At 37.2% G+C, this 27,351-nt stretch overlaps 1 protein-coding gene across 1 annotated transcript; it reads left to right on the top strand.

Annotated features, from left to right (window-relative positions):
• On the top strand, positions 1 to 26,429 carry sbno2a (strawberry notch homolog 2a). Its single transcript, XM_062988058.1, has 32 exons — positions 1 to 138; positions 2,693 to 2,894; positions 4,251 to 4,336; positions 5,068 to 5,167; positions 8,356 to 8,523; positions 8,913 to 8,996; positions 9,102 to 9,210; positions 9,385 to 9,545; positions 9,809 to 9,942; positions 10,062 to 10,152; positions 10,295 to 10,438; positions 10,786 to 10,903; positions 11,146 to 11,251; positions 11,426 to 11,579; positions 12,529 to 12,705; positions 12,816 to 12,913; positions 14,063 to 14,145; positions 14,260 to 14,442; positions 15,077 to 15,198; positions 15,541 to 15,672; positions 15,775 to 15,910; positions 16,399 to 16,511; positions 16,625 to 16,696; positions 17,050 to 17,158; positions 17,311 to 17,382; positions 17,733 to 17,876; positions 18,711 to 18,805; positions 19,283 to 19,375; positions 19,496 to 19,627; positions 20,097 to 20,173; positions 20,308 to 20,498; positions 20,690 to 26,429. Exons 2-32 carry the CDS (start codon positions 2,775 to 2,777, stop codon positions 21,958 to 21,960), a joined length of 4,875 nt encoding a protein of 1,624 aa, XP_062844128.1. The 5' UTR covers positions 1 to 138; positions 2,693 to 2,774; the 3' UTR covers positions 21,961 to 26,429.
• The last annotated feature ends 922 nt before the right edge of the window (positions 26,430 to 27,351 follow it).

The raw sequence follows: 27,351 nt of genomic DNA, 5'->3' as shown, positions 1-27,351 counted from the left end.
TGAGACGGAAGTGAGACGAACAACTGTACTGAGGAGAATATGGATTAAAACGTACAGAATCACCGGATTTCAAGTATTTTTCGGTGGACCGTCGGCGGCGGAGGCCTGTGGAACCGTGTGGAGAGGACACCGTGTCCAGTGAGTGTAATCTGATGTGCGCGAGCTCTAGTCGCTCGAGCAATGATCGTTAGTTAGCAGCAGGCTAACCAGTTGGCTACAGGCACTCAGTTAGCGTTAGCTCAGCAAACAATAGCGATGTGGCCTTTAAATAAAACCGGATTAAGGCCAAATGAACAGTATTTTTACAGGTAAAATGTGGTGAGGGTGTGATTTATAGTTTTGTTTACTTTATAAACGTACTAACTAATAATAATAAGGCTTAGAGCACGGTGGTTGTTAAAAGTAAAGGGAGCTTAAATCAGTTAAATATGAAAGCTGACATCGACGGTTTGATGTTGAATAGATAAAATCCTTTTTCACGATAATTCGCTATAAACAACGAACAGCTTTCAATTTGCGACTTTCTTTATAATTTCAACTCGTCTAACTTGATAGACATTCAGTCAAACGTCTGTTAATTTGACAATTTTGATCCCCTCTTATGTTTTAATTGTACTGTAAGGTCACAGAGTTCCGTACACTTTACTTTTGCCTTGTTCTGTTTTGTTTGTATTACAGTGAAACTTCTTTTTGAAGCACATTAAGAAACAGCGTGTAGTGTGTTTATCAACTTAAATGTTATTTAAACAAAACTTCGTCAAGAGTTCAACTGCATTAAACACTCTTACCGTACTGTACTTTAACTGTAATACAAGAATCTATTCATACACAAACGAAACTGTAAGTTCATCTAATCCCTGTCGTAACCAGTTAAAAACTAAAGTCAAACTGTTTAATAGATTATTTAGATCTAGTTTTAAATATTATTGAAAAAATATTGAAACCTTTAATAATTTACATTTCCCCCTTATTATGCTTTGTTTAGTCAAATATGTTTCAATAGTAGCAATGTCCAGATCTGAATCAGATACTGGACTATCAGGCCAACACCATTCTAAATGTTTATTTGGCATCATTTATATTGTAGCCACTTTCTGTCTCGATCATTTAATGCAGAACAGTTTTTAATGAGTTACAGTAAACCTGTTTCCTCATTTAGCGAACACAAAAGAAACAATTGTGACCAGGTGAAGCCGAGTTAAATGCTGCATTCCTGGATCATTTGAACTCAGTTGGTTTTCTTTGCTTGTTAGAATCAGTTGTTTTTTAAGTACATCACCTACAGGTTAGTTTTTTTCCAACACAGTCCCTCGTAATTTCATATTAATTATATTTACTTTGTCTTTATCTTATTGTATATTATATTTAATAGTAAAAAAAAGTTTTTTTTCCTATTCACAGTTGTCCCAAATGAAAACTAGAAAAGCTTTTGGTTATATATTTTAAATACTTTAAGTCCAGTAGCAATTAATTCTAATAGTAAGCTCACCTCATTGCTGACAATTAACTTGCATCATTAGGTAATTAGATTGGCAGTGGTTGAACAAGTTGACAAGTTAAACGTGTATTTCTCTGTTTTATTTACCATGATGATGTTAATGCAAAACTTGAAAGTTCGACTAAAAACAACAGCTACTTTCTTTACATACTTTCTAAAATTAATTATGCCCCTGAGGCCAAGCTGTTTTTGTAGCTTTCACTATATAAAACATGTCACTGTTGACGATGCACTGATTCCATTTTTCATATTATGTTAATCCTTCAGCACATACAGCTTAGAAGTTTTGCTCACATGCCTGGTCTTTGCTGTTTTTTAACATTTTAAACATTAATGACAAGAAAGAGCAGTTAATCCTGTACCTATTTATGATTTCAGGCCAGTATCTGACCCAGAACTAACAATTAAGATTGTAAAAACAAACATACCAGTCCAACACTTCTTTCTCATTTTAGCCTGTGAATTGCCAGGTATTCTTACTGGTACAAATAATATGCTTTAAAAAGTTACAGTAATGTTACAGTGAAAATACATATTCTAAAGTTCTAGTAAAATTGTTAGTAAAAGTGATACTAAAGATATCACTGCTTTTCTTGATTCTTGTTTTAGGAATTTTTAACCACCCTTTCTTGCTGATATATTCTTGACTTGTCTTGCATGCACAGCATGTTAAATCATCAAAATCTGTGGACAGATCTCACGATTGTATGGGCTATTTCAAAAGCTTAGGGTTTCTGAAGTAATTCATTGTTTTTGGATCATCGTCTTGTTACTTGACTCATATTTGGTTTCAGATTTTGGCATGTTTTTAATTTTTTTCATGCATTTCTTCATCTTCTCTAGTAAGGATGTCTGTGGCTCTAGCTGCCACACAGTCCCAAACTTAGTAGATTTGCCCATATGTTCAACAGTTGGCAAGATGTGCTTTTCATTTAACTGAGCGTCTTTTTCTCCAGACTTACTTTTGTTCCACAGCACTTGTTCTTTGGACAGTAATCGGCTACATTTTTCATCTTGCTTTCTGTGGTTGTTGAGTGTTGGCAGAAGGGTGGAATAGAATTAGGAGAATTAGATAGTCAATTATGATTTAACATTCAGTGCTTTTTTAACATTTTTGCAGAGTACATTAGTGTCAACGTCTATTTAAACTAAAATAATGTAAATGGTTTATTTTATTTTCTTCCCTCACCATAGAGATGGCTGGAAAATGACAAAACTCGTTGCCCTATTGGAAACGCTCTGCTGGCTTAGTTCCTGCGGTGCTTTATAGAGCCTAATGCTCGTTCTGGCTACTTCTGTCATCATGGACACGGAGGACTTCCTGCACCCAGAGGGCCCTCAGTTGGGGAGCCCAAAGTACAATGTGCCCAGTCCTCCACTCCCCAACGCCATAGAGGTAGAGAACATTTTTTTGTAATTTTTACTGGATATGTTTTTTTTCACATTAAATGAGATCAATGATATCTCAAATTAGTGTTGGGACTTGGCATATATATGACTCGGCACCCTCTGGCTAAATGTAGAAGGTTTGCCACAGCTGCAGTTCTTTATAAATATTTTAGAGGCTAAAGTATCTAAATATCAGAGTACTGACTCTGATTCTCTAGTCTGACACATTTTATAGCCTTGCCAGGACATCGTCATGTCCTGCATTAACCTTCTCTCGGCCGCATAAAAACTGAAATAGAGATGCAGATTTTTATAATTTCCTTTGCCCTATGAAGGTATTACTTTATTTCCTTTTAAGTACTTAGTGTTTACAATGTAAAACACACTACTGAGCTTTAAATCAACAAACATTTATGCACAGGCTATGTAACATGTTTATCTTAAACTAGAGATGCTGCTGGTAAATAAAGCCCTTTTTGACACAAAACAGCTTTGGTTTGTGATTTTATTGCCTAATTTTTTCCATCATTCTTTATTAAATACAAATACATAAAGGCTTCCTGTTCGGATTAGAATGGCAGAGTCCTCTAAATGTTGGCATTAAGGGCGGGTACGGGTGAGTCTTAAATGAACACTGATGAACAAGCATTGAAATCATTGAATCAGTTCATACTGTAATACTGTCAAACCCATAGCTATAATTTAAAGCAAATATGGTCAGTGTCATGTGCATGTGTTTTGTTTATCAGGATACAACATTTTAATAGTTATGTTAAAGCTTCACATCAAACAAAGTGTGGAATATGAGATGTAGAAAGTTAATCTATTTTAGGATTTTTTGTATTCATTGTTTGCTTTATGGAATCCTAGTCTTGCAATATTATGTGCTTTAGCACAATGACCAGCATTGTGTGCAAGAATTTTTGGTTTTAAACTGTCACAAAAGCAAAACAGCTATGATGACTGCCTTCATTCTTCTTCTCCCCTGAACTCTATCACCTAGTTTGTCTTTGTTTTCTCGGATACATTTAGTTAATCCTTTTTTGCATTTTTACAACAGCTCTTTTAAAAGGGTCAATCAACAATCTACATTGGCCAGAAATGTATAACACTGCTGTGCTCATTGTGGTAACCTTAAGTGTTGATTTACTTTACATTATCTACTTTGCACTTTACCAATGTAAATGTATATTTATCAGACTCGATATGTGTATTTGACAAACATTGTATGGCTATTTTGTGTGTTCTTTGAAATGGCACTTTTCCTCTAATATTTGAACCACATGGGGTGTTGTTAATTCATTTTCTACCGTCCCGTAGACAGATGTGTAAAAAGGGATTTTTGTTTACTTTTTGTCTCCAGGGTCAGCTGTATTCTTCTAACTCATGGCAGTTCTCTCAGCAAAACCAGTACAACCAAAACAGCTATCCTATGCAACAATCTGGGAGGTGAGTTACCATAACATCATTTTGTTTCTCTCGCTCTTATTGCTACATTCATAATCTGCCAAGACAGAGATACATATACAGAGAGAGAGAGAGAGAGAGTGCCAAAACACTTCTTTTTATTTTAGGAGGTTTTATATTAAACATGTGTTGTATTAGAGTAGTATTATTTAGAATACGTTCTTCAGTTCTTGTAGTATAACAATGCAGTTTGTGGAGTTTAGCCTGTCTGCTGAACGTGCTCAGACATGCATATAATTACACGCCGCTGTCTAACACTGATTTTTTGTTCAAGAGTACAGTGTGTAGCTTTTTTATATAGACATTGTGGGTGAACAATTTGGGACATTTCCTCTGTTTACCTCTTGTATGTAGAATAACTACAATAATTAAGTATCTTTTTATTCCTTTTTAGTTATTCAGTTTCCTCTTTACGTACTTACCAGGCAAGCCTGTACAAAACTTCTGCCATTACAGCAAAACAGTCGTACTGACTTTAGTAAATGCATTTTCACTTTATTTATAAAGCCTTGTACATTAAATCCGTAACTGACCTGTTATGTTTGGCTTTGTGCTTTACTGTGATTGATCATCAGGTGTTAACAATGTGCCGTAATCGTGTTTGTAAACAATAATTCAGTGTCGCTAAAACTGATCATCGGGTCACATTTATTTAAAGAATTTCCCTTCTTGTCATATTTTGTGTCATTCTAATTTAATTCTTTTTTTTGTAGCATGTTTAGGCAGTTCCAGCACAATTCCTCATCTGTGGATGAGTTCAGCCTTCTGGACTTCTCTGATGCCACATCTGGCAGAAATGGAGACTTGACACGGGTAGGTTTCAGTTTAATCTCAATGTATTGCAGCAATTTGCTTAATCATCTCAGGAAGATTATATAGTGTCTTTTCTTTGTCTAATCACTTGGAAATAGCTTCATGTAGTTTGATTTTGAAGTGTCGTCTTTAGATTTAATTGTCCAAAAATGACCAATTTGACTCTGATCTCTAGATCAAGAGTTCTAGAGAGGCTTTATTGTCATTTCAGCCACATACAAGTAGATATTGAAACAAAACTGCATTCTTCCAGAACCAGGGTGCAACACAGAACATGATACAATACACGTGCAAAAACAATACAATAAATACAAAAGACATTTCTAATCTATAGAAACTGAGATGTTAATAATTAACCAGTTAAACAATGACTGACAAATAAGTCATTGTTTGATTAAGACTGTTGAAAAATTAATTTAAATGTAATTTTAACAGCTGATGCTTGATCGCAATTGAGAGCAAAGCTTGTCTGTACAAAGCAAGAGTGCTGATGTGAAACACACTCCCCCACTCTTGTTGTGTATGCCACCTTTTTCTATTTCATGACACATTTTCCAAACAGAAAAACTTTTGTGCAATCAGTTAATAAACTTTTAAACTATTATACATTTAAAAAATCAGTATGGTGTTTGACTGCAGGTTAATCTCTACACAGTCTCTGATCAGTGTTATCTCTGTTCTGTGTAATGTTTTGTTTGTTTTTTAATTATGTTGATCCTTTACATAATATAAAGGTAAACGTCATCACAATATTTGCCCTTATGCTGTAGGGAAGAACCTTAAGAAATCAGTTGCTTCTCTATTGCTTGATTAGCATGTTTCAGTTAGCACTTGTAATGACGTGTAAAATCTACATTTTGAACTATTTATTGATTGTCTTACTGTTTCACATTGCTGGCATGTTCTCTATTTAGCACTTTATTAATCAGTAAAGCATGTACAGGTATGTGTAAGTTGTTAATATGAAACTGTGAGATGTTTTATAATTTGATGGGATGCTGTAAGCTTGTTGGTTATTGCTTAGCAGTTGACTAATGACTGTTGGTTATCGGTTAAAAGGTTTTGGCTAAATTTGCATCCCTGCTCTGATTCCTAGAAAGCTGCTTTCTGTAGCCCAGTTACTCTAGGGTCAGCCTCTATTAGTCTGATTGCGAGAGTCTTTTATCAGTCTGATTGCACGGGAGTGGTGGCTGTTAGTCTGCTTGCTCGAGAGTTATTCATTTGTAGTCTGGTGCTGACTTACTTTTGTTTGACTGCTTGGGAGTTTAATTTTTTGTCTAATTGAATGTGGCCTTCTTGTGTCTGACTACTTAGTGATGCAGTTCTTTTATTCTGTTGTTTGTGAGTATTTTTTTAGTTGGTCGGGAGCAGCTGCCTTAAGTCAAATTGCTCAGAGGTTTCTTTTTTTAGTCTGATCACTTAGAAGTGGCCGTCTTTAATTGCTTGGAAGTGGTGTTCTTTGGTTTGATCCCTTAGAAGTGGTCGTCTAAGTGCTTAGCAGTGGCTTTTTGCTCAACACTGCCTGCCTTTGGACTGTTTGCTCAGAAGTGGCTTTTTATTCAGTTGCTCTAAAAGTGGTATCATGTACCACTTTTATTTTGTAAGGGTTAAAGATCAGCCCTTCGGTTGTTTATCACAATTGTCATTTTATAAAAATAAGAGTTATTGGCAGAAATTCTAGAAATTCTGGAAATTCTTCCTACTCAACTAATGTAATTTAGATGTGTGTACATGAACTTCCATTTTCACTTTTCTTTTGAGCTATGCCAGTTCTGTTTTGAGTGTTCTGCATAAAAAGTAGCATTGCTTAACTTTGGATTTGTCACACAGTATTTTACCACTTCTAAATTGAGCTCAGATTAATTTAGCTTATTCCTTTTTTTCATTTTTTGTTTTACCACTGATTTACCTTGGTCAGGGTTGCACTTAGGCACTATGCAGTAACACAACCCTGGATAGGATGACAATCTATCCATGGGCCTCAGGCAGATAATAGTCTGAATGTAGACACCTGAATGGCCGATAGCATATATAAACAAACTAAAACTTTCATTTTATTATTGAGCATCTCTGTGCTATTTACATTATAGCATTTTTTACTAAACAGCTTTTTAGTCATTCTTAAAGTATCTTTAGTGGTTAATTGTTAGCAAAGTGTATATTTAAGTCTGATTTTCAGTGATTGTGATTACCCTTCAACAAAGGTTTCATTTCCTGAAATAAGACCACTCCCAACTCCTCTTTCCTACACAAACACAGGCACCCTGATAATTATCTATGTCCTGTGCTGTTATTTGGAAACTAGAAGAACTAGTAGAAAGTGGCAAATAGTTTATTTCACTTAAATAATTAAGATTGTCATACTATTTATTAGTTTTTCCCCCTTTTTACTCGATCCAGTTGTGCCACATTGGTGCTTATCTCTTCTGTTGCATCTGCCACCTTCCCTTCTCCCATCTAGGTGAGCTAAGGCTGTTGTGCACCTTCTTTGCTGAATGCTTATTTTCATGTGCCAGTGGCCTCAAAGCCTTAGAAATGACTTGTAACACTTTTTAGATATTGTAAACCTTTTTGTTTTGACCACTGCATAGTGACCCTTTAACCTGAACTAACATTATGGCATAAGGTGATTAGATTTTACATTTCACTGTAGGTTGTATTGTGCATGTGACACACCAATCAGGCATCTTCAGCAAGGCTGGCAGGTTTCAAGCCTAGGTGTTTTTAGTCTGATAAAACCCAGTTATTATTTTGTTAATTGTTTTTGGAATGAGTAATTAAGGAGACAGGTACTTTTGTCTGCTCGTTATGCATACATAACTATAATGCAAATGTTGTTTGAGATTTTGTTTCTATTTAGCTGTAGGTCCTTTTATGTTGTAAACACTTTAAACACCCAGACAAAATATGAGCTACATTGACTGAAATATTAAATATGAACTAGATGCTTGATCAGCCCATGTTAATTGTTTTGTTGTCTGAAGAGATTGAAAGCATATTGCATTTGCCGTTCCTAGAACTCGACCGTATTGATGGTAATCAGGCTGATTTGTTGATAATGTTGAAGGATGAAGGACGTTGTACTTTTTGTACTTGATTCTCCTTTCTCTGCTCCCATTTGCTTCTAATTACTCTCTCTCTCTCTCTCTCTCTCTCTCTCTCTCTCTCTCTCTCTCTCTCTCTCACAGGATCTGTCGTACATAGAAAATGCATCTCTGTTTTCCTCTGCGTCTGACTCTTTTTCTGAGTATGCTGACCCTGCTGGCTTTGGCAGTGACAGCGTGTCTCACATACCACCTGAGGTCTCCACCTCAACACCAGCATTCTGGGACACACCCGGGCACAGCCAGAGAGAGGTGAACATGCACACATTGTGCCAGCCACATAATGGAGACTGGCACAAGTGATATATACCCATCATGAAGGCCATTCTCTCTCACACAAGAAAGAACACTGACACTCAGAACCATTCTTACTTGCATACTATCCTACAAAAACATTACGTTTATTTAAATATGTTAAATATGTATAGTTGGAGATTTTGTAAAATGCAATAAAAACTAATGCTGTTTAAGTGGTTAAAAGTCATGCATATTCATTAGTGGTTTTGATCTTGCTCTACACTGACTGGAATTTCTCTGGATTTTAATAAATAATAAATAAATTGCTAGCATTCAATTCATTCTCATATCTTCATAATTTTCTATATATTTATTTGTTGTTGTTCTTGTCTTTCTCCCATCAGTTGAACTTGTCGAAGCTTTCTGTTTTTAGCAATCTGGATGAACTCGATGCCATTTTGAACAACCAGCCATTAGCAGGATATAAGGTAGCTTACAGCATATTTTATTTTGTCTGTCATGTAATTAAGTCTTTAATCAGGATGTTTTTATGTAATATTAGAAGAATTACAATTGTCTTGCGCTTTGTCTAGCCACCTGAAATTGTTCAAACTCAACCGGAGGATGAAGAAGAGGCGGATGAGGAGGAGACAGAGGAACTTGGACACATGGACACATATGCTGAATACAAACCATCTAAATGTATGAATGTATTTAAATGTATTAAACCTGCTCAAATTCTACACAGTGTAGGGGTCCAAATTTTGTTTCTTTAAATCGATATTTTATCATTTCTAGTTGACCGTTAATTAGCTGTACCTCCTTTATGTTGAAGATGGTGCTGTTTGTTAATCATATTTTTCTGTACATTTGCAGCTACCATAGGAATCTCTCACCCGGATATAGTGGTAGAGACCAGTACTCTATCCAGCGTCCCTCCCCCAGACATTACCTACACCCTCTCTATCCCAGACAACACTATATGCACTGGTCTGCTCTCTGCCCTGCAGCTTGAAGCCATCATCTATGCCTGCCAGGTACATCATCAAAAATAAGAACAGTTTGCCATGTATTACCCTAGCAAACTAGTCTTTGTGTATACTTTGATATGTGCATTCCTCCTTATTGAATACATGCCTACAATTATAGTTAGGTACCTGCCTACTAGAACTTTCTGCTAGCTTTTTGTGTAATTATCTAGAGTTAATAGGCTTCTATTTTATGCACTTAAATACTGGCCGGTTGAACTACATACTTTATTGAGTCAGTTTTTGTTTGGTTTTTTTTCTTGGTTTCTCAGCAACATGAGGTAATCCTGCAGAATAACCAAAGAGCAGGCTTTCTGATCGGGGATGGAGCTGGTGTAGGAAAGGGTCGCACTGTGGCCGGTATCATACTGGAGAATCACTTAAAAGGAAGGAAAAAAGCTCTGTGGTAAGGCAGTCATTTCAAATCTTCTGTATGTATCAGAATCGTTGTACGTACTATAAAGTACACATTTTAGTATTTTTTGCTGCTTTTTTTTATTAAAATATTCTTTTGTTCCATTTCAGGTTCAGTGTATCTAATGATCTGAAGTATGATGCAGAAAGAGACCTCAAGGACATTAATGCCCCAAATATTCCTGTGTTTGCTTTAAACAAGGTACAATACAGTTATTGTATTTATTACATGTATTATAGCAGTAATAATAATAATAATAATGTGTTTTTGGTACTTCCATGTGAGAAGCATAGTTGTTTAATGTATATAAACAGTGCTTTTATCGTTTTTTTGTTTCTTTTAGATTAAATATGGAGACACAGCTACCTCAGAGGGGGTCCTGTTTGCAACATACTCAGCACTAATCGGTGAGAGTCAAGCAGGGGGACAACACCGCACAAGACTTAAACAGATATTGGACTGGTGCAAACCGGGCTTTGACGGAGTTGTATCCTTTTCATTTAGTGCCCATGGCTAGTTCAATTTAGTTTATGTTTGCTTTGGTTTTTAGCTATGAACTTGAATTCCTTGAGTTGGTAAGTAACGTGAATGATAAATTATGAGAAACCATAATAAGAAAAATGCTTAGGCACTCCACCTTATATTACAAGCTTCGTTATTGTAATTACATAAATTATAGATCAAATAATAGAATGAATTGGATAAAAAAAATCTAGCAGCCAGCTCCACGATATGCTAAAATGATTGTTCTGTTCATGCAAATCTAGTTAGTTCATTTAGTTGGTTGAGTTCTACATGTTCAGTAACTTTGCCTTGACACCCAACTCCTTTTAGATTGTGTTTGATGAATGCCATAAAGCCAAAAATGCGACATCCACTAAGATGGGCAAAGCTGTATTGGACCTGCAGAGCAAGCTGCCACAGGCCAGAGTGGTGTATGCTAGTGCCACAGGTTTGAACACACACATACACACACCCTCATATACACCCAATGTATTATTTTACTTTGTATAGAGATCTACAATATTAGTATTTTTAAATCTTTAAACTGGAATTTTCAGAATCTTAGAATCTACATTTAATTACTATAATTACTGTGTGTCTGTAAGTGGTTGTCCTAGAGTTATTGTTATTAGTTTCTTTCATCATTGTTTTTTTGAGTCCACCTTTTGTTCCCTTGTTCATTTTCTTTAGGTGCCTCGGAGCCAAAGAACATGATCTACATGAGCAGGTTGGGCATCTGGGGGGAGGGAACACCCTTCAGGACATTTGAGGACTTCCTTCACGCTATTGAAAAGAGGTTAGTTGCATTAATAGAGTAAACAGACGTTGTAAGGTGTGTACATACCTTTTAAATAAGCGCTAGAGGGCTCACTGCATTCTATCATATATTGCCTGCTTTTGTCATGGTAAATTAGCAGATGTCGTTTTGATCTTTGTGCCAGTCAACATTTATTCCTGCTTACTGTTGCAGAGGTGTCGGTGCCATGGAGATAGTTGCCATGGATATGAAAGTCAGTGGCATGTACATAGCAAGACAGCTCAGCTTTTCTGGCGTATCTTTCCGGATTGAGGAGATTGCACTGGATGAAGAGTTGAAACTGGTCTACAACAAGGCTGCCCGACTGGTAAAGAGCTTTACAGTGAAACATCTATATACTAGGGCTGTCGAAGTTAACGCGATAATAACGCATTAACGCAATCTCAATTTAACGCGATTTTAAAAAATAGTGCCGTTAACGCAAATTCTAGTTCATGTTGAGACTTGACTGGTAGAACCAACGTTTTAATGTCGGACTTGCCACCGTTGTTCATTTGCGGTTTGTTAAAATAATATAACTGAGCGTCGTAGGGATGCACTTGCATAATAAAGAAATAAATACACGGTATATTCACAAGTTGTCAGGAGCAAAACACTTTATTAACTTAATCTGTTACGGCACTGAATACCGGAGTCAAGCACGCTAGTCCATGAACTGTGGAAGCCCCAAAAGGGTCAAAACACACTCACTTCGTGTAGAAACGTCCACTTTTCACATTTCACTTAAAAAACTTTGTTTTCTATAAAATTTACACAGATTTTATTTAATGCGATTAATCGCGATTAACTATATGAAATTCTGAGATTAATCGCGATTAAAAATTTTAATCGTTTGACAGCCCTACTATATACCTAATACTGTGATGTATTAAAATTCAATTAGTGATTTCAGTAAAAAAAAGAACTCAAATTAAATATTAGCTCATTTTGAAATGCTTGGATTGTGGTAGGCACTGTGTGTGTTGGTATTATTATTTTGGAATATAACAGCATGTTGAAAGGGGTTTTTGCACCATAGGGTATACCTGAATCTCTAAAATGTGTTGGCTGTTACACAACTTTGCAAATCAGTTAGTGGATATCAGTTGGTTTGTTAATCTACCAATTTTTCTGTCTGTGAATCTGATGTCCACCTAGTTTGATGCCGCTTTTTAAATATATGAAATGGCTATTAGGCAGGTGTTACACTCACCTAAATATGCAACAAACCTGTTGATTACTTCTACTAACCAACACTCTCTGTGCTTTTTCTGCAGTGGGCTGAGGCTCTGGAGGTGTTTACCAGAGCAGCAGATTTGCTAGTACTAGTCTCTCGTAAGTCCTTGTGGGGCCAGTTCTGGTCCTCTCACCAGCGTTTTTTTAAATACCTCTGCATTGCCGCAAAAGTGCGCCGCCTGGTGGAGCTTGCTAAGGCAGAGATGGAGCAGGGCAAGGTTAGACTCAATAACTTCGTTTAATCTTTAAAAAAAAGCATCCAGTACCTTGGTTATAATCAGAATGATCAGAGAACATGCTTTCATGTTTGATCATTTCTTTATTTTAGTGCATTGTGATTGGACTGCAGTCGACTGGAGAGGCCCGTACTCGTGAGGTTCTAGATGAGAATGATGGACATCTTGACCGATTTGTCTCCGCAGCCGAGTGAGTGTTGCAAAATGTTTTCCCCTTATGAATACATGATAACCTTCAAAATCATTACAAATTAAAAAAGCTTTTTTTAATTGCTAGCTGTATTTTTTTGTCAGTAAAAAAACGATGCTCTTTTTTGTCTTTAGTGTATCTTGCCTTCAATTAAATACTAAGTTTTAACACCTGAATACTCGGTCACTTTAACAGGCCTGAAGCCTGATCATAGTAAAAAAAAAAAACAGTTCATTTTAGTAGTGTTTTTCTTATTTACTATACAACACACCCATGTGCACTTGAAGTCATCCCACTAGCTCTTTGCCACAGGAAACCTTATCATAAATATTGTACAGAGCAGCTCAACTGGTCTTTATCGTGCCTTACCAAAACAGTTGCGAAATATAATAATTATTTATAAGGACTGTGCACCATATAATCAAAAAGCAAGACACCATACTATTACTATGGTTTGTTCTTTTACTTGATTGATGACCAGACTCAGTCCACCTTAAACTGATGCTTCAAGTGCTGCATTCCATAACCTATTTATTTAAAATTTGACTGGGTGTTTAGATGCAATCCCTTGAGCAAGGCCCTTAACCCTCAACTGCTTAGACTGTGTACTGTAAATTGCTTTGGATAAAGGCGTTTGCTAAATGCTGAAAATGTAAATATGCAAGTCCCTAACAATATGTGAGATGATGGATTTCACTCAGCATTACATATTGGGTCACAATATAAGATTTAACAATAACAAATGCTTTAATTCTCATAAGCAAATTTACTGCCTGTCTATCTATTTTAAATGATGGCTGTAGATGTGTTTAGGTATTGATGCACTTCATAGTTCAGAAGATGCCTAAAATGGGAGTTACCATATTTGCATTCAGTTTACATGTGCATTATCATTTAAGCCGGTAAATATTACTACAGTCTTATTATCCAGTACAATTCAAAAAGAGCCATGTCCACACAATCTATGCACTTCAGAACTAGACTTGTTTGACTGTGAGAGTAAATAGATTTTTTTAAACTTGCGCAAGGCCAAACTATAATGAAAGATGTTATTCTAAATGACCTTTGTTTACTCTGTAACGATGCTAAAGGTTCATGAGCAGTTCTGTGGTATTGTAAACAAATAAGAATATGAATGTTTGTCTCCAGGGGTGTGTTCCAGTCTCTGGTTCAGAAGCACTTTCCATTAGAGAAACCGAAGAGAGAAAAAACTGCTGGTAATAAAAGAAAACGTAAGTATTAGTGTGTTTTAAGATTCTGTTTTTGCTGCTAGTATCGAGTGTGTTTGTGTTGGTCAACGCTGGATAGGTACGAAAGGGTCATAAAAATGTTTGTGGATGTTGTAGGAAAGACAAGAGGTCGACCACTCAAATTTCCAAAGCACTGTGTGGATGTAAACGAAATCATTAAAATCAGTGATGACTCGGCTTCGGACTCGGAGGACATAGACAGTGACTCGAACTCCTCTCCAGAGTCGCTGCAGGACAACGATGATGTCATTTTTGTAAACCACATTAATGGGTATACTGGTAAGTTGTTGCACTCTGATTTCTGTAGAATTCTATATTTCCTTGGTTTGAAAATAGAAACGTGGGTGTTTGTAATAGTAATAAATTCTAGTCATTGTCAAGAAAGCGTTTATGCAATAATGGCCTATGATCTATCTAACACCAAAACTAACTTGGCTAGAAGGTTTGTTGCCTAATTGGGCAGTGCTAGAAGGAGCTAGCTACACTTGCAAACGGTTCTGAAAATTTGTAGTTTTAAAATCTGAAAGTTGTTTTGCAGTATAGACTTAGAGATTGTGGCAGTGAATTGACAAATAATAATAAAACGTATAATAAGAAAAATTTGTTGTTTGTTGTAGCATCTTAAACATCAAAATAAACAACCCTGCTTTTGCTTTAAATATGCAGTGTACAGTGTGGACTCACTGGCTTTATAGCAGCCGTGTATTATGTAATATCATTATGCTACTTCATATTGACTTATCCAGTTTTACTTCTGTGTGCCATCTGTGCAATAAAACACTGTTTCAGTGTGTTTTGATTTCAGCGTGCCTAAATTAAATCTGACAGTCATTCTTAGTCTAGACTGCTTAATCACATGAAAGATTTAATTCATCCAGTTACGAATTTGGTGTGTGTGTGTGTTTACCTTTAGCAAAACTGGAGGAGCTGAAACAAAGGCTGCTGGCTAAAATAGCAGAGCTGGGAAAGGAGCTTCCACTCAACACACTGGATGAGCTGATTGATAAATTTGGAGGACCAGAGAAAGTGTCTGAGGTTAAAACGGGTTAAAAACAACAATATAATTATATATTACTAACTATTAATCTTTTGTGTAGTTTAGTCTGTGTTATTATTGTGATATTAAAAAAAGCTGACTGACATTAGACTCATAAATTAATCTTCATATAAATGATTTGCTTTGGCATTTGGACAGTGAGTTAAACATCTACAAATATAATGCATAAATAATACACATAAATAATTAAATACAATATTTTTGCAATAAAGAAAAATATTCTTTCAGTAAACAAATATTTAAGCTTTTGTAAGAAAAGTGCCTTTTTTGACCTGCTCACAGTAGTTATGTTTTGTGTGTGTGTGTGTGTGCGTGCACAGATGACTGGGCGAAAGGGTCGTGTGGTGCGGAGGCCAGATGGCAGAGTTCAGTATGAATCGCGGGCAGAACAGGGCCTCACCATAGACCATGTTAACATCAAGGAGAAAGAACGCTTCATGGAGGGGGAGAAGGTGATGACAGTGCTGATGCCAGTGTCCCATACACAAACTAATACTGCTGCTTTAATTCCTTTCTCTGTAAACATTCATTTTCCTTCTCTGTCTTTCCTGAAGCTGGTGGCCATCATTTCAGAGGCTGCAAGTTCAGGGATCTCATTGCAGGCGGATAAGCGGGTGCAGAATCAGAGGAGGAGGGTGCACATGACGCTAGAGCTACCTTGGAGTGCTGACCGTGCCATCCAGCAATTTGGTATGTGTGAAAATAATGGTCTTGTTTCAAAATGAAATGCGCCAGACACTCGGAACCATGTGCTTTTCATCGGCAGCTGGTACAGAAACAAAGGTTTTAAGCTTGGCACCAACATGGGCCAGCAGCACTGCTGGTTGGTTATACTGTCCGTGTGCAACCTAAATTAGTTGTTTTTGATGCAGACGCGGTACATTTTTTACTATTTTAGGCACATTGTGGATTTTTCATTGTTATTGCTGTTAATTAAAAACTTAAGTCTGTGTTGACTCAAAACCTTTTTGTAATTTATTAGTAATTTGTTAATAATTTAAATGCAGCTGATAAAAGCTGATTTACCCAACAGCTAATCAGCACTTCTGTGTTAAAGTAAAGGTATCTTTGTTCACAGTGATGATTTGTTAATGTTAGGAATGAAAAAAGAAAAAGTACCTAAAGTAATCTGCAGTGTGTGTTTGTGCTAAAATATGTGCATGTGTATGGTTTAACAGGTCGCACACATCGCTCCAACCAGGTAACTGCTCCAGAGTACATCTTCCTCATCTCTGAGCTGGCAGGAGAAAGACGTTTCGCCTCCATCGTGGCCAAGCGACTGGAGAGCCTGGTAATAACACGCCACTGCAGTGCTTTAAAGCTTAAATCCATGCATGAATACAACAAGCGATGTGATGAATCTGCTGTAAAAATTCATCAGCATAAATGTGTTGTTTTTATCAGGGAGCCCTGACCCACGGGGATAGACGAGCCACAGAGTCCAGAGACCTAAGCAAATACAACTTCGAAAACAAGGTGTGCACACAGGACAAAACTGTTTTTAATGTGTCTAATATAAACCTACTAGTATTTATGTAGAAATTTCATTGTTGTTAGTTCTTACAGCTTATAGTGTCTTTGTATGTTAGTGACTTTATTAAAATGGCATTCAGTTCAACATTTTCGGTTGTTTAGGTCTGTAAAGGTTTCTGAACGACATGCGAGTTCTTTAATAACCAACCCAACAGAAGAAATGTTTAAAAATATTAATGTTGACAATTTGATAATGAGTCTGTAATGTGATTCAAGTAAATTTCAGTCATATTTGAAAGGGTTGAACCTGGTAATTTGCTGTTATATGTCTTGTTTATGTGTCTCGTTTCCTTTAGTACGGCACCAAAGCTCTGGATAAGATCACCAAAGCTATACTGGGGCGCATTGAAAACAAAGTCCTACCACCAAAGGGCTACCCAGGAAGTGAAGCAAGGTTCTTTGCAGGTTAGAACATAATTGAAACCATCCAAACACAGTACATGTAGTGTTGTTATTCATATATTCCATGTATGTTCTTACAGCATTAAATGAAATGTATTCACCTTTAATAAGCTGAACTGTGACCTAATTGTCTTTATGGTTTGTGTGTGTTTCAGATATGAAGAAAGGAATGATTGATGTGGGCATTTTCTGCAAGGAACCACGCTTTGGTTTAAACACAGAGAAAGGTCAGAACTTTTTTTGCTGTTCCTGCAAGGTATGAAATGATTTTGCTGTATAATTTACGGCCACATAGATCGACACCACCGGGTTTTCTGATGTGAGTCCTTTATTGCGTCCATATTTAGAATTTAAAATGTTACCTGAATGGGACCTCCTTGGCCAAGGACATTTAAGATTAACAACGGCATCAGTCAGTGTCAGATTAAAGCATAATGAAGGTTCACATTGGACTTGAGTCTTCGCTGATTTGTATTAACCCAGGCTAACGTTGTCATTATACCTCTGATTGATTTTCCCCAAATGACCTGTTGGGTCAGCTGAATCATGCTGACTTTTGTTTACTCTTGTACCCCAGACTGCACCATTACCAAGTTCCTGAACCGGATTTTGGGCCTTGAGGTACACCAGCAGAACTTCTTGTTCCAGTACTTTACTGACAACTTTGACTACCTGATTGAAAAGGACAAGAAGGAAGGAAAATATGACATGGGCATTCTCGGTAAGCGCCGAGAACTAAAGTGTTTGGCTTAATCTGGGACTTAAATCAATACATATATCATATAACAGGATCATGGTTGAGAAAAACTGTGAAAACTTAAAATATTAATATTTTGTTTTATTTTTGCCAATGTGTTAAGTAATTAGACCCCCATATAAAGAATAGATGCCAAGCAGAATAGAACACACATAATTAACTGAACTAAGCCAGCCCTATCATAGGTAGCAGAATGACATACTATCTTAAAAAATGATATGTCATACAAAAATAACACCCACATCCCTGATAAAGGGTGGACAAACCCTACATAATTAAACATCTGCTTCCTAGTTCACAACACCAACTATAAAGTAACAATAAAACAGAGTCACTACTTAAATTCCTATTTTCGGTGAAGGATGAAGGATGTGTTAACTTGGTAAAAAAAAAAAAAATACATAAGCATGAAATTTGACTCGTTGTATAAACATTTGCATTAGTCTATAATCTTGTTAGTAGCCAAAAGTATGAAAATCATGCTGCTCATTTAACAGCTCTATGTATAAATGTGCATTAAGGTACATGTTTCACTTAATGCCATCTTTATACCCCAAGGTTAACTGTTATTTTAAAGTCTTAACAATCTCAGAATCTCAGTTTTATTTTTGACTTAAGCATCCTATTCATGTATTGTTTTAGTAGTTCTACAGTTAACAAATCTACATTTGCTAAAGATAAAATTGCTTTACAACATTAAAAACATGGACAGTTAGATGAGTTAGAACAGTTAGGACAGGGTTGTAATTTCGAGCCAGTGTGGATGATATTTTTTTAAACCTGCACTCCTGTTATTAGATCTGGCTCCAGGTAATGATGAGATCCACGAGGAGAAGCAGGAAGTGTTCCTAACTCCTGGAAACCCCCAGGAAGGCCAGGTCATCCTCTATAAGGTAAGGAAGTCCTACAGATGTTTTTGATGCACTGCCAGGTTGCATCTTTTGGGCCCTTAAACAAGACCATGAACTCTCAGTTACTTGGCTTGTGTTTGATCCCAATTGTAAGTTGCTTGAAAATCAAATTGTCCACTAAATGAATAAATCAGATCTCTAGTTACATGTGTTTGTGTGCAGTTTTAGCTCAGTGGTTTATGTAATGGAATCTTGGTGAAAAGGTTCTGATTAAAGCTCTGCCACTGCCAAGGTGCCACTGTTGGGCCCCTGGGCAACACCTAGCCTAACTGGTGGCACAAAAGAAACCAAAAACCTGAGACCTTGGCAGTGGTAGGCTAGCGTATCAGATTTCTGCACTAGAATGACTCCCGCTCATCTATAGAAATGAACATAATTTTGTTAAGCATTTTTATACAAGACAGCAGGATTGTGTAATGTGGGTGTGTAATCTAACAGATACTACTCTGCTGTTTTTAGATCAGTGTGGATCGAGGGATGACATGGAAAGAAGCTTGCATCAAAGCAGAAAAACTGACTGGTGAACATGAGGGCTTTTACCTCTCCCACAAGGTAACTTAAAGTATAAGGTTAATCAGTATTGGCTCTCTTGGCTCTCTGTTAATTTTTGTTGGTTCTGAATTGTTCAATCACTTTTTAATTCTTAGAGTGCTTATGTATGTGTGTCCCTAGTTGCGAGGCAGTCAGCCATGTGTGTTGCTGGCAGAACAAGGCCGAGGTCGTAATCTTGTCGTGTACAAGCCCAACATCGGCAGACAGGCACACTTTGAGAACCTGGACAACTTGCTGCTACGCTACCGCAAGGTCCGAAATAAACCCATCACACACATACTGACAATCTGTGTGAAACTTTAATCATCAGGCTTAGTATCAGAGTTACACTTAACTGCTTATTCATGGATTTGTTTTCATCAAAGGCTTTGCATTGTTCAAAATGATATTTTGCTTAAGAACATTTTTTGCTAGTCATGTTTGTATTTAAAACCGAGACTTGGAGTGTGACATGGAGGAATGTTGTTGCAACCTGCAGAGCTGGTCGTGCAGCCGGGCCAGTGGTTGAATACTTTTTTTGATGGTTGTCTTTGTTTAATGCCACTAAGCACTGTGCAACGTGGATAACCCAGAGCACTAAAATGATCCAGCACCACAAACGACACCTGATATATTGTCAAATCTAAACAGTTTTAATTGGTGCTACACAGTGACACCTAGCGGTGAAAATGGGTTTTAGACAGGACATCATGTATTAAAAAGACTTTTGTTCGTGCTATAGGTGACACCAGATGAAGCAAAAGACACCTGGGAAAATCAGTTTGTCTTCTCATTCAAGAAGTGCAGCCATGCCAACTGGTGAGACTTAAACCCTTAAATACACACTATGATTTTCAAAATCTTAACAGATGAAAAAGTTGAAAAAATGTCAGGTGCACATAGAAGCACCATCAGCAGGACCGGAAGTGTTAACATTTTGTGTTTGTTTGTAGGAAAGGTAAGTGTAAGCAGATAGAACAAGGCCACGAGTGCTGGCTGGGTATGCGTCTGCGGCAGTATCACATGCTCTGTGGCGCTTTGCTGAGAGTGTGGAAGAAAGTCGCTGATATTGTCTCCGATATCACCAACTCCAGCATCCTGCAGATCGTGCGCCTGAAAACGAAACAGAACAGCAAGCAAGTGGGTAAGTATTAGACGCATACGCTGTTCGGTCTGACACCTTACAAGTTGTTTATAAAATCATTGTAATAGGATTGAGCAATGTGCAACAAAAAAACAAAACATTTCACAACTATTTTTTTAGTTGCTGTGACTGTTGGATTTGCTTCTCTGGTACACTGAGTAATTAAGTACTTTGTGTAAAATCTGTTTCAGGTATTAAGATCCCAGAGAACTGCGTGGAGCGCGTGCGTAGCGAGCTCACTCAAATGAACGCAGATGTAAAGCGAGTTCGTCAGGAGAGAGAGAAGCTGGCACAAGAACAGCGCGTCCGCATGCTGTTGAGGCTGGAGCAAGAGAGATCCCATCATAGCCGCAAAGTCTTCAATCACGCAGCCCTGCAACTAACCAGTCCCCCACCGTACCCAGGTCCCCGCCCACATCAGACAACACTGCCCAAGGGACAGGCTGTGGATGAAGTTCTTGACCTCACGCGCAGCCCCTGTCCCTCACCTGAGCCTCAAACCAACCACACGAATGGTGCGCTGAGCCTGAACAGAGTGACCGAGATGAATGGCAGCTTCGGGATGTGCAAGGCGGAACTTAAGATCCCTGAGACGTTCTACCTAGAAGATCTGATCTCACAAGAGCAGCAGAGGGACAGGCGAGCACCGTTACAGCACAACGCGGCACACAACAGCTTACACACACAGCAGACCATCCACACATTAAAGCAGCAGCACACAGCACTAAGCGTGCTTCAGCAAAATGTGGCTAATGTGGCTAATGTGGCACATGTGCTTATGCCGCAGAAGTCCAGTCAGCCAGCTGCTCAGTATGGTTCACAGCTGAGACTGCAAAGCAATGACAGAAAGACGGATATTAACACGCTCACCAGTCATTCAATGCTTGTACACCAGCTTCACCAACACATTAATTCATTATCACGTTCATCTCACACCATGCAGTCTCCTCCCGTACAAAAGGACGGTTCTCAAAATTCACTCATACACAACCCCACCATCGTCCCTCAATCAAATCAGGTTCCAGTCAGCAATCGTGGCCTGCTCTCGTCTCATCAGGACTCACTTAGCAGTCAGTCAGCGCTCAACTGTCAGTCTGTTGCGAAAAACTCTGCCGACCTCCAGGACAACATTCATTTCGACCTTGATTCCATCGAACTTCCACCTGCTTCGTACCATTTCTCTCCTCAAGCGCCATCTTCATCGCAATCGTTTTCCATCTCCTCCTCCAGCTCGTCTTCTCTTTTCTCCTCCGCTCTCCCGTCGTCTTCGCTGCCGGACTCTGTCTCCACCTCCGCCTTTCCAGCCTCATCCGAGCGATCACCTCTTCCATTGGCCAATGGTCACTGCAGCATGGACGCCCTGGACGCCTACAAGGCTCACAACGGTATGACTCGTGGAGCTTCCACTGACCGCAGCCACTCGGTCATTCAGTACAAACCCCTAGACTGGGACAACACCTAGTAATCACTGTGTCTGTAAGCTTCTGTAAAGGAGGAGTTATACTTGCTCTGTGAGTACGCATCTGTCTGTGCATGCAGCTGCTACTTGTGCAGTATCGCTCACATGCATCGCGTTGGTGCGATGGAATGATTTAAAGCAGAAGGAGGGAAGGCTCCAAACTGTCAAATTAGGATGATGTTCCAAACTGCATGCTACCTAACTAAATAGTATATACAATTAGTTTGCAACTAAGGGTGAAGTCCTATGTAGTGTGTAGCATGCAGTTAGGTACATAACATTTCTATCACCCTGTTCTAAGTTTTATACTAAAGAGTACATACAGATGCACCAAAACTGTTAGTTTATCTTTAAAACATTCCTCTGTCGTCATTATTGTTCTCATAAACTTCATCTAAAATCACATACTATGACTTATCATTAAAACTATATGCAGTGTTTAATGGATGGGCTTTTTGGGTATCTACCACAATCCTTATACTACAAATAAAAGCAGATGTAAAGTCATCTTTCCAAATTATTATTTTTCCTCAATCTTTGACTTTTGGGCTACTTGGTGCCTGTGCGACGCATAGAGGGACATTCCCTAGAGTAGAATGCGTTTATTTGTACAGTACAACAAAATGTATTTGGAAGATGGGGTCAGAGCGCAGGGTCAGCCATTGTATGGCACCCCTGGAGCCGAGAGGGTTAAGGACCTTACTCGTGACAGAGTTGGGATTGGAACCACTGTCCCATCATCTACATCAGTGCCTGTGTGCAGTCCAGCAGACAGAATGCTTGAGAGCCACTGTTTCAAAGCAACCTCTGTATAGATGGGACTATAGATGCCCCAAGATTTTTTTCCATTTCTAATCCTTTTCCGATACACTACAAATCTGATACTGATACTCTTAACAGTAACCATCCTGCTTAGGGATGAAAATTTCGCCATTTTGTTTACTATTAATCAGCCATTGTTAGTCAACAGTTATTGATAATTGACAAGCTTATAGCGTCCCATAAAAACAAGTTTCATACCAGCAAATCGTCATGCTGTATTTTATAGATAAGTGTAATATAGTGAATGGGGCAGTGATGTAGGACAGTAAAGTGAACATAAACACTGTGAACAAAACAAGTTCAGCAATCAGAATGTAGATGTTAAAGGGTAGCTGGTAGCAAACAGTTTATAACAAGCTCTAACTGAACATGCTAACGTACACTAATACAAATGGCCTCGACAAAGCGTACCGAATTACACTTTTCAAATCAGACACGTGCAAAAGATTTGTATAGAACCTCTAATATAAACCCACCTAAGAGTATAATTTGCATACTTATCTCTTACAAGTGGAAACGGTAAACTTAAAAACTTCTAGAACAAATCACAAGTATGTTATTTGAGACCGAGCAATAGTTTAAAGACCTCACCCTCATTGAGTTTCACAGTCCGCATTATTCAGGTTTTGCAAGTACCCACACAAGCAAATGCACTGAACGAACACTGGATGCATGCGGCAGCCATGCATGTTTACTTAGAAGCAAGTATAACTCTGGTGTGAACTCACTGTTCATACTGTGGCAGTACTGTCAAATTTCCTTATGACATCAGCCTGTGTAGCTGTGGTGTTGCATTGCAAATAGTTTTTTTGGTCCATTAGTTGGTCCTGTCACACAAAATCATTCGTTGGTTCTTAAAAAGTGTTTGTGTGTGTGTTTATTCAGTAAAGACCTGGTCCATACGCTTGGGATGCTTTGATTCTGATAAAGCTGTCGTTCTCAACATGACCTCACTACTTTGGGGTGGTTTTACTTGGCATCCCTTACAGTCTGTCTTTTAGTTTATACTGAAAACACATTGTTCCCATTAACGGTACACTAGTTAACATATGCCTAAAAGATGTTTTACAAGTTTGAACATCTACGTCTACTAATTCTCAGAGCTATCGTAAGCATTAAGGGAAGAATTTGTACCGTCGTTTATCTCTAGTTTTCTTGTTGCTGTTTCAGAATGATTTGGCTTCTTTAATTTTGTCCATGTGTTTTTTTTTTTTAACAAATTATTATTTTTTTTTTTCTGATACCGACCAATTACAAAAGGGTGGTTTAAACATCAATTTGCAGATTCAGAACAAATTCTGAAGCAACCCGAGTGCACCTTTATTAGTTTTTAAACAGATTTAGATCTCTTTATGGCCTCACCTACTCTTACTTGTTGCTCCTGTTAAGGAATCAAGTCAGACCTGGAAAAATGCCTTTAGTTCAGTCAGTGCCTTTGTAATATTAAAATGCTGTCAATGTGTGTGTGTATGTGTATACGTAGGTGTGTGTGTATGAGAGAGAGAGGACGTTTGTGCATATATACATATTCTCTTTATATAAATATATTCTATTGTTAGAAATAGTATGAATTTTATTTATTTTCTGCATACTGCGCTCTTTACAGTTGTTCCACTCAGATGTCTAACTAACCTGAATTTTAGAACTGCTGTTTTACATACAAACCCCGTGACTTTGTATCCCATGGGCCTGGGTTTTTGGCCTGGGTTTGGGCCTAAGCGTGAGTAGAGGGAGTTTAAAAATATCTATAAAAAACTAAAAACCACAGCCATAGGCAAATGAAGTACTCTATTTGCTTTACTGCATGTTTTAATACTTTCTCAGGTATCTTGTGAACGTATCACTGTCCAAACCAATTACTTTATAACGAAAATAACTAAAGCTGGACCTTTTAAAACTGTGGAGGTTGGACGCACGTTAGGCTACATTCACAAAGACATTTATGGCGTCTGTCAGAATTTGATGCCAGCAATTGAACCAGTTACATTTTTAAAGACTTGTGATAGCTGAACTACTGGACCTCATGCTAACCTCTGTCACCCTTCAGAGGGAGAGCAACCCTTAGCAATAAAAGCAAAACTGCCCGTTGAACAAGTTATGAGCCTGCAGATTGGTTAGAGTACCTGTTAAACTCTAATTAAATTAATTTCCTCAAAATCAGATGCAAAATATTATATTTTAGGAAAGAGGTTCTTAAAAGGTCAACATGTTCTTGTACAGGTGGAATGAAAGCAATGTATTGTCTTTGATGTTGCTGTTATTGATGTTTATAATATTGTTATTATAACTATAATTATTGTTATTTATATTCATGGGATATTTTAGTAGTGGATAGACATTGTTATAATCCTGTTTGATAGTTTATACTTTTCAGTGTCTTGTCTGGATTGTTTTTCTCTCTCTTTATTTTTTCCTGATTCATATCAACACCGATGTAGCCGAAGCTAATTTTACCCTGGCACCAAATCTGTTGCACCATCTTGCACTGCTCTTCAGCATTCATGTCTTATTTATGTCACAAATTACACAATTCATCTTTTACAGTCTGAGTGCGTTCACATGCACACACAGTGCAGTGAAGTAGGCCAGGTACAGTCTCATGCAGAAATTATATTATACAGTTATAAAGAGCTTATTTAAAGGGTTACATATAACTTCTGGCTTCGCCTAAACAGTTCGATTCATTTTAAGAATACTAGGGTTTTACTTTTCATCTCCCTGCTTGTTTGCTAAGACACATTAGACATGACATTTGGCATGGAATACATGGTGTTTGTGTAAAATTTGGACCAAGACTGTATAATGTAAATATCATTTTATTTGCAAACAGCTGTAGAAGTAAAAAGAACAAAGTGGTGAAAGCCTGCGTAATCCACGTATCTCAGATTTACTATCAGCAGTGTTGTCATTAGTGTGTGTGGTTTGGTATGCAGTCCTAGGGGGTTTCTTTGGACCCATTAGCTTTATCAACAGCCTAGTTAGTTTAAATCTAAAGCTGCCATCTTACTGTGTAATTTGTTTAATTACTGACTGGTGAAGGTACAGCTAAAGTTTTGCTGTTGTCGTATTGAACAGCCCCAGTCGGACTTCATCTTGTAGTAAATTTTTCTGTACATGTAAACGCACTCTTAACTCATTACATGTTTTAACTTTGTTGGGCTTTCACTCTTAATTCCAGTCACACCAAAGTCTTTTTCACCCAACATTGCATTATCTTGTGTAATCTCAGGAAAAGTTAGTGTAATGTTATAGCGATGCACGCTGGTTTAAGACTGTGTTGCATTTCTGACTACTGTATTTCTAAACTTGAGCTTTCTAAAAACAGATAGAAAAACAATTGGACTAAAGTTGTATTAGGACAATATTGTATTGTAATATTTCCTTATTTATAACCCAAAAATGGTCATTTATTAATCAGGCAGTTTTTTTTTTTTCCCTGCTTTATTATATTACTGTTTTGTGTGTTATGTTATTGTAATTGACATTTTCTAAAGAAATGTTTTTAAATAAAAAGGTAAATGTCTCTGGTCAAGATGTTCACCACTGTGTAAGAGACACAACTTCTCTATTGTTGCTCAGAAATTTCTATACTCTTTCTTTACCCAAACTTTTATACCTAGCAAAATACAAAGAAAATCACAATATGGTATCACACTTTGGTAAGAAATACAGAACATTTATAAAAAGTGCTACTGATTGTATGTATTATTATTGTTATTTCCAGTTAAAGTTATTTTGAGCACTTTTACTTTGGGCTTCTTTATTTTATCTGAATATTTATGATTTTAAAACTGTAAATATTGTAAACAACTGTGCCTTTTGATTCATTCTGAACATTTTTCTACAACATAACAGAAGGAATATATTGTACTGCAACATTAATTTTGTTAACAAACAAAATAAAAATAGAGTTTGTTAAAATGTTCTCATGAATATTTGTGTCAGAGCCTCTGAATAGCATGTACATTTGTTTTCATTTTATGATTTAAGATTGTATACAGTTATACAATATACAGTTAATGTTTTCTTTGCAAAGAGCTGACGCAGAAGCGAGGAGAGTGATGACCCCCTTGTCACTGATGCTACCAAAGGCCTTAATTTTTTAAAAATTACATTTCATACAGAACATCTGACTAAAAGTGAGTGCTTCAGCTGTGTGTCAGCAGTGAATAGAGTAAATAAAATACATAACACATTTCTGGAAAAGTTGGTACATTTTGTTGAATGAAATAAAAACAAGAATATGTGTTTATTTAAATCTCCCGAACATACTGACAGTATTACAAAGAAATAAAAAATAAAGCTTTGATTGTATTGTGTAAATACGGTATAAAGTAAGTTTAATGCCTCTTGACATGTGCAGGGCTAAATAAGAGTAAAAAGGTTTGTAAGATATTAAAAACACCTTTTTAAAACCATAATAAGCAGGTGAATTTGGTAACAGGAGAGGGTATCATGATTGGGTATGAAATGAGGATCCACCAAAGGCAAATAAAAAAAATAATAAAACACGTGTGAAATAAACTAAACAAATCAAAGCAAGACACAATACACAAGGAAATACTTACTTAT

The sequence above is a fragment of the Trichomycterus rosablanca genome, chromosome 25, assembly GCF_030014385.1.
Source record: "Trichomycterus rosablanca isolate fTriRos1 chromosome 25, fTriRos1.hap1, whole genome shotgun sequence".
Taxonomy (NCBI): Eukaryota; Metazoa; Chordata; class Actinopteri; order Siluriformes; family Trichomycteridae; genus Trichomycterus; species Trichomycterus rosablanca.
The sequence above is the reverse complement of the archived record's forward strand: the minus strand, read 5'-3'. Positions and strand labels throughout refer to the sequence as shown.

Excerpts from the sequence above, each read along its gene's own strand:
- sbno2a (XM_062988058.1), top strand. The coding sequence starts at position 2,775 with ATGCTCGTTCTGGCTACTTCTGTCATCATGGACACGGAGGACTTCCTG. Across the intron at positions 2,895-4,250 it reads CACTCCCCAACGCCATAGAG|GGTCAGCTGTATTCTTCTAA; the intron begins GTAGAGAACATT and ends TTTTGTCTCCAG. Across the intron at positions 12,914-14,062 it reads CGATTTGTCTCCGCAGCCGA|GGGTGTGTTCCAGTCTCTGG; the intron begins GTGAGTGTTGCA and ends GTTTGTCTCCAG.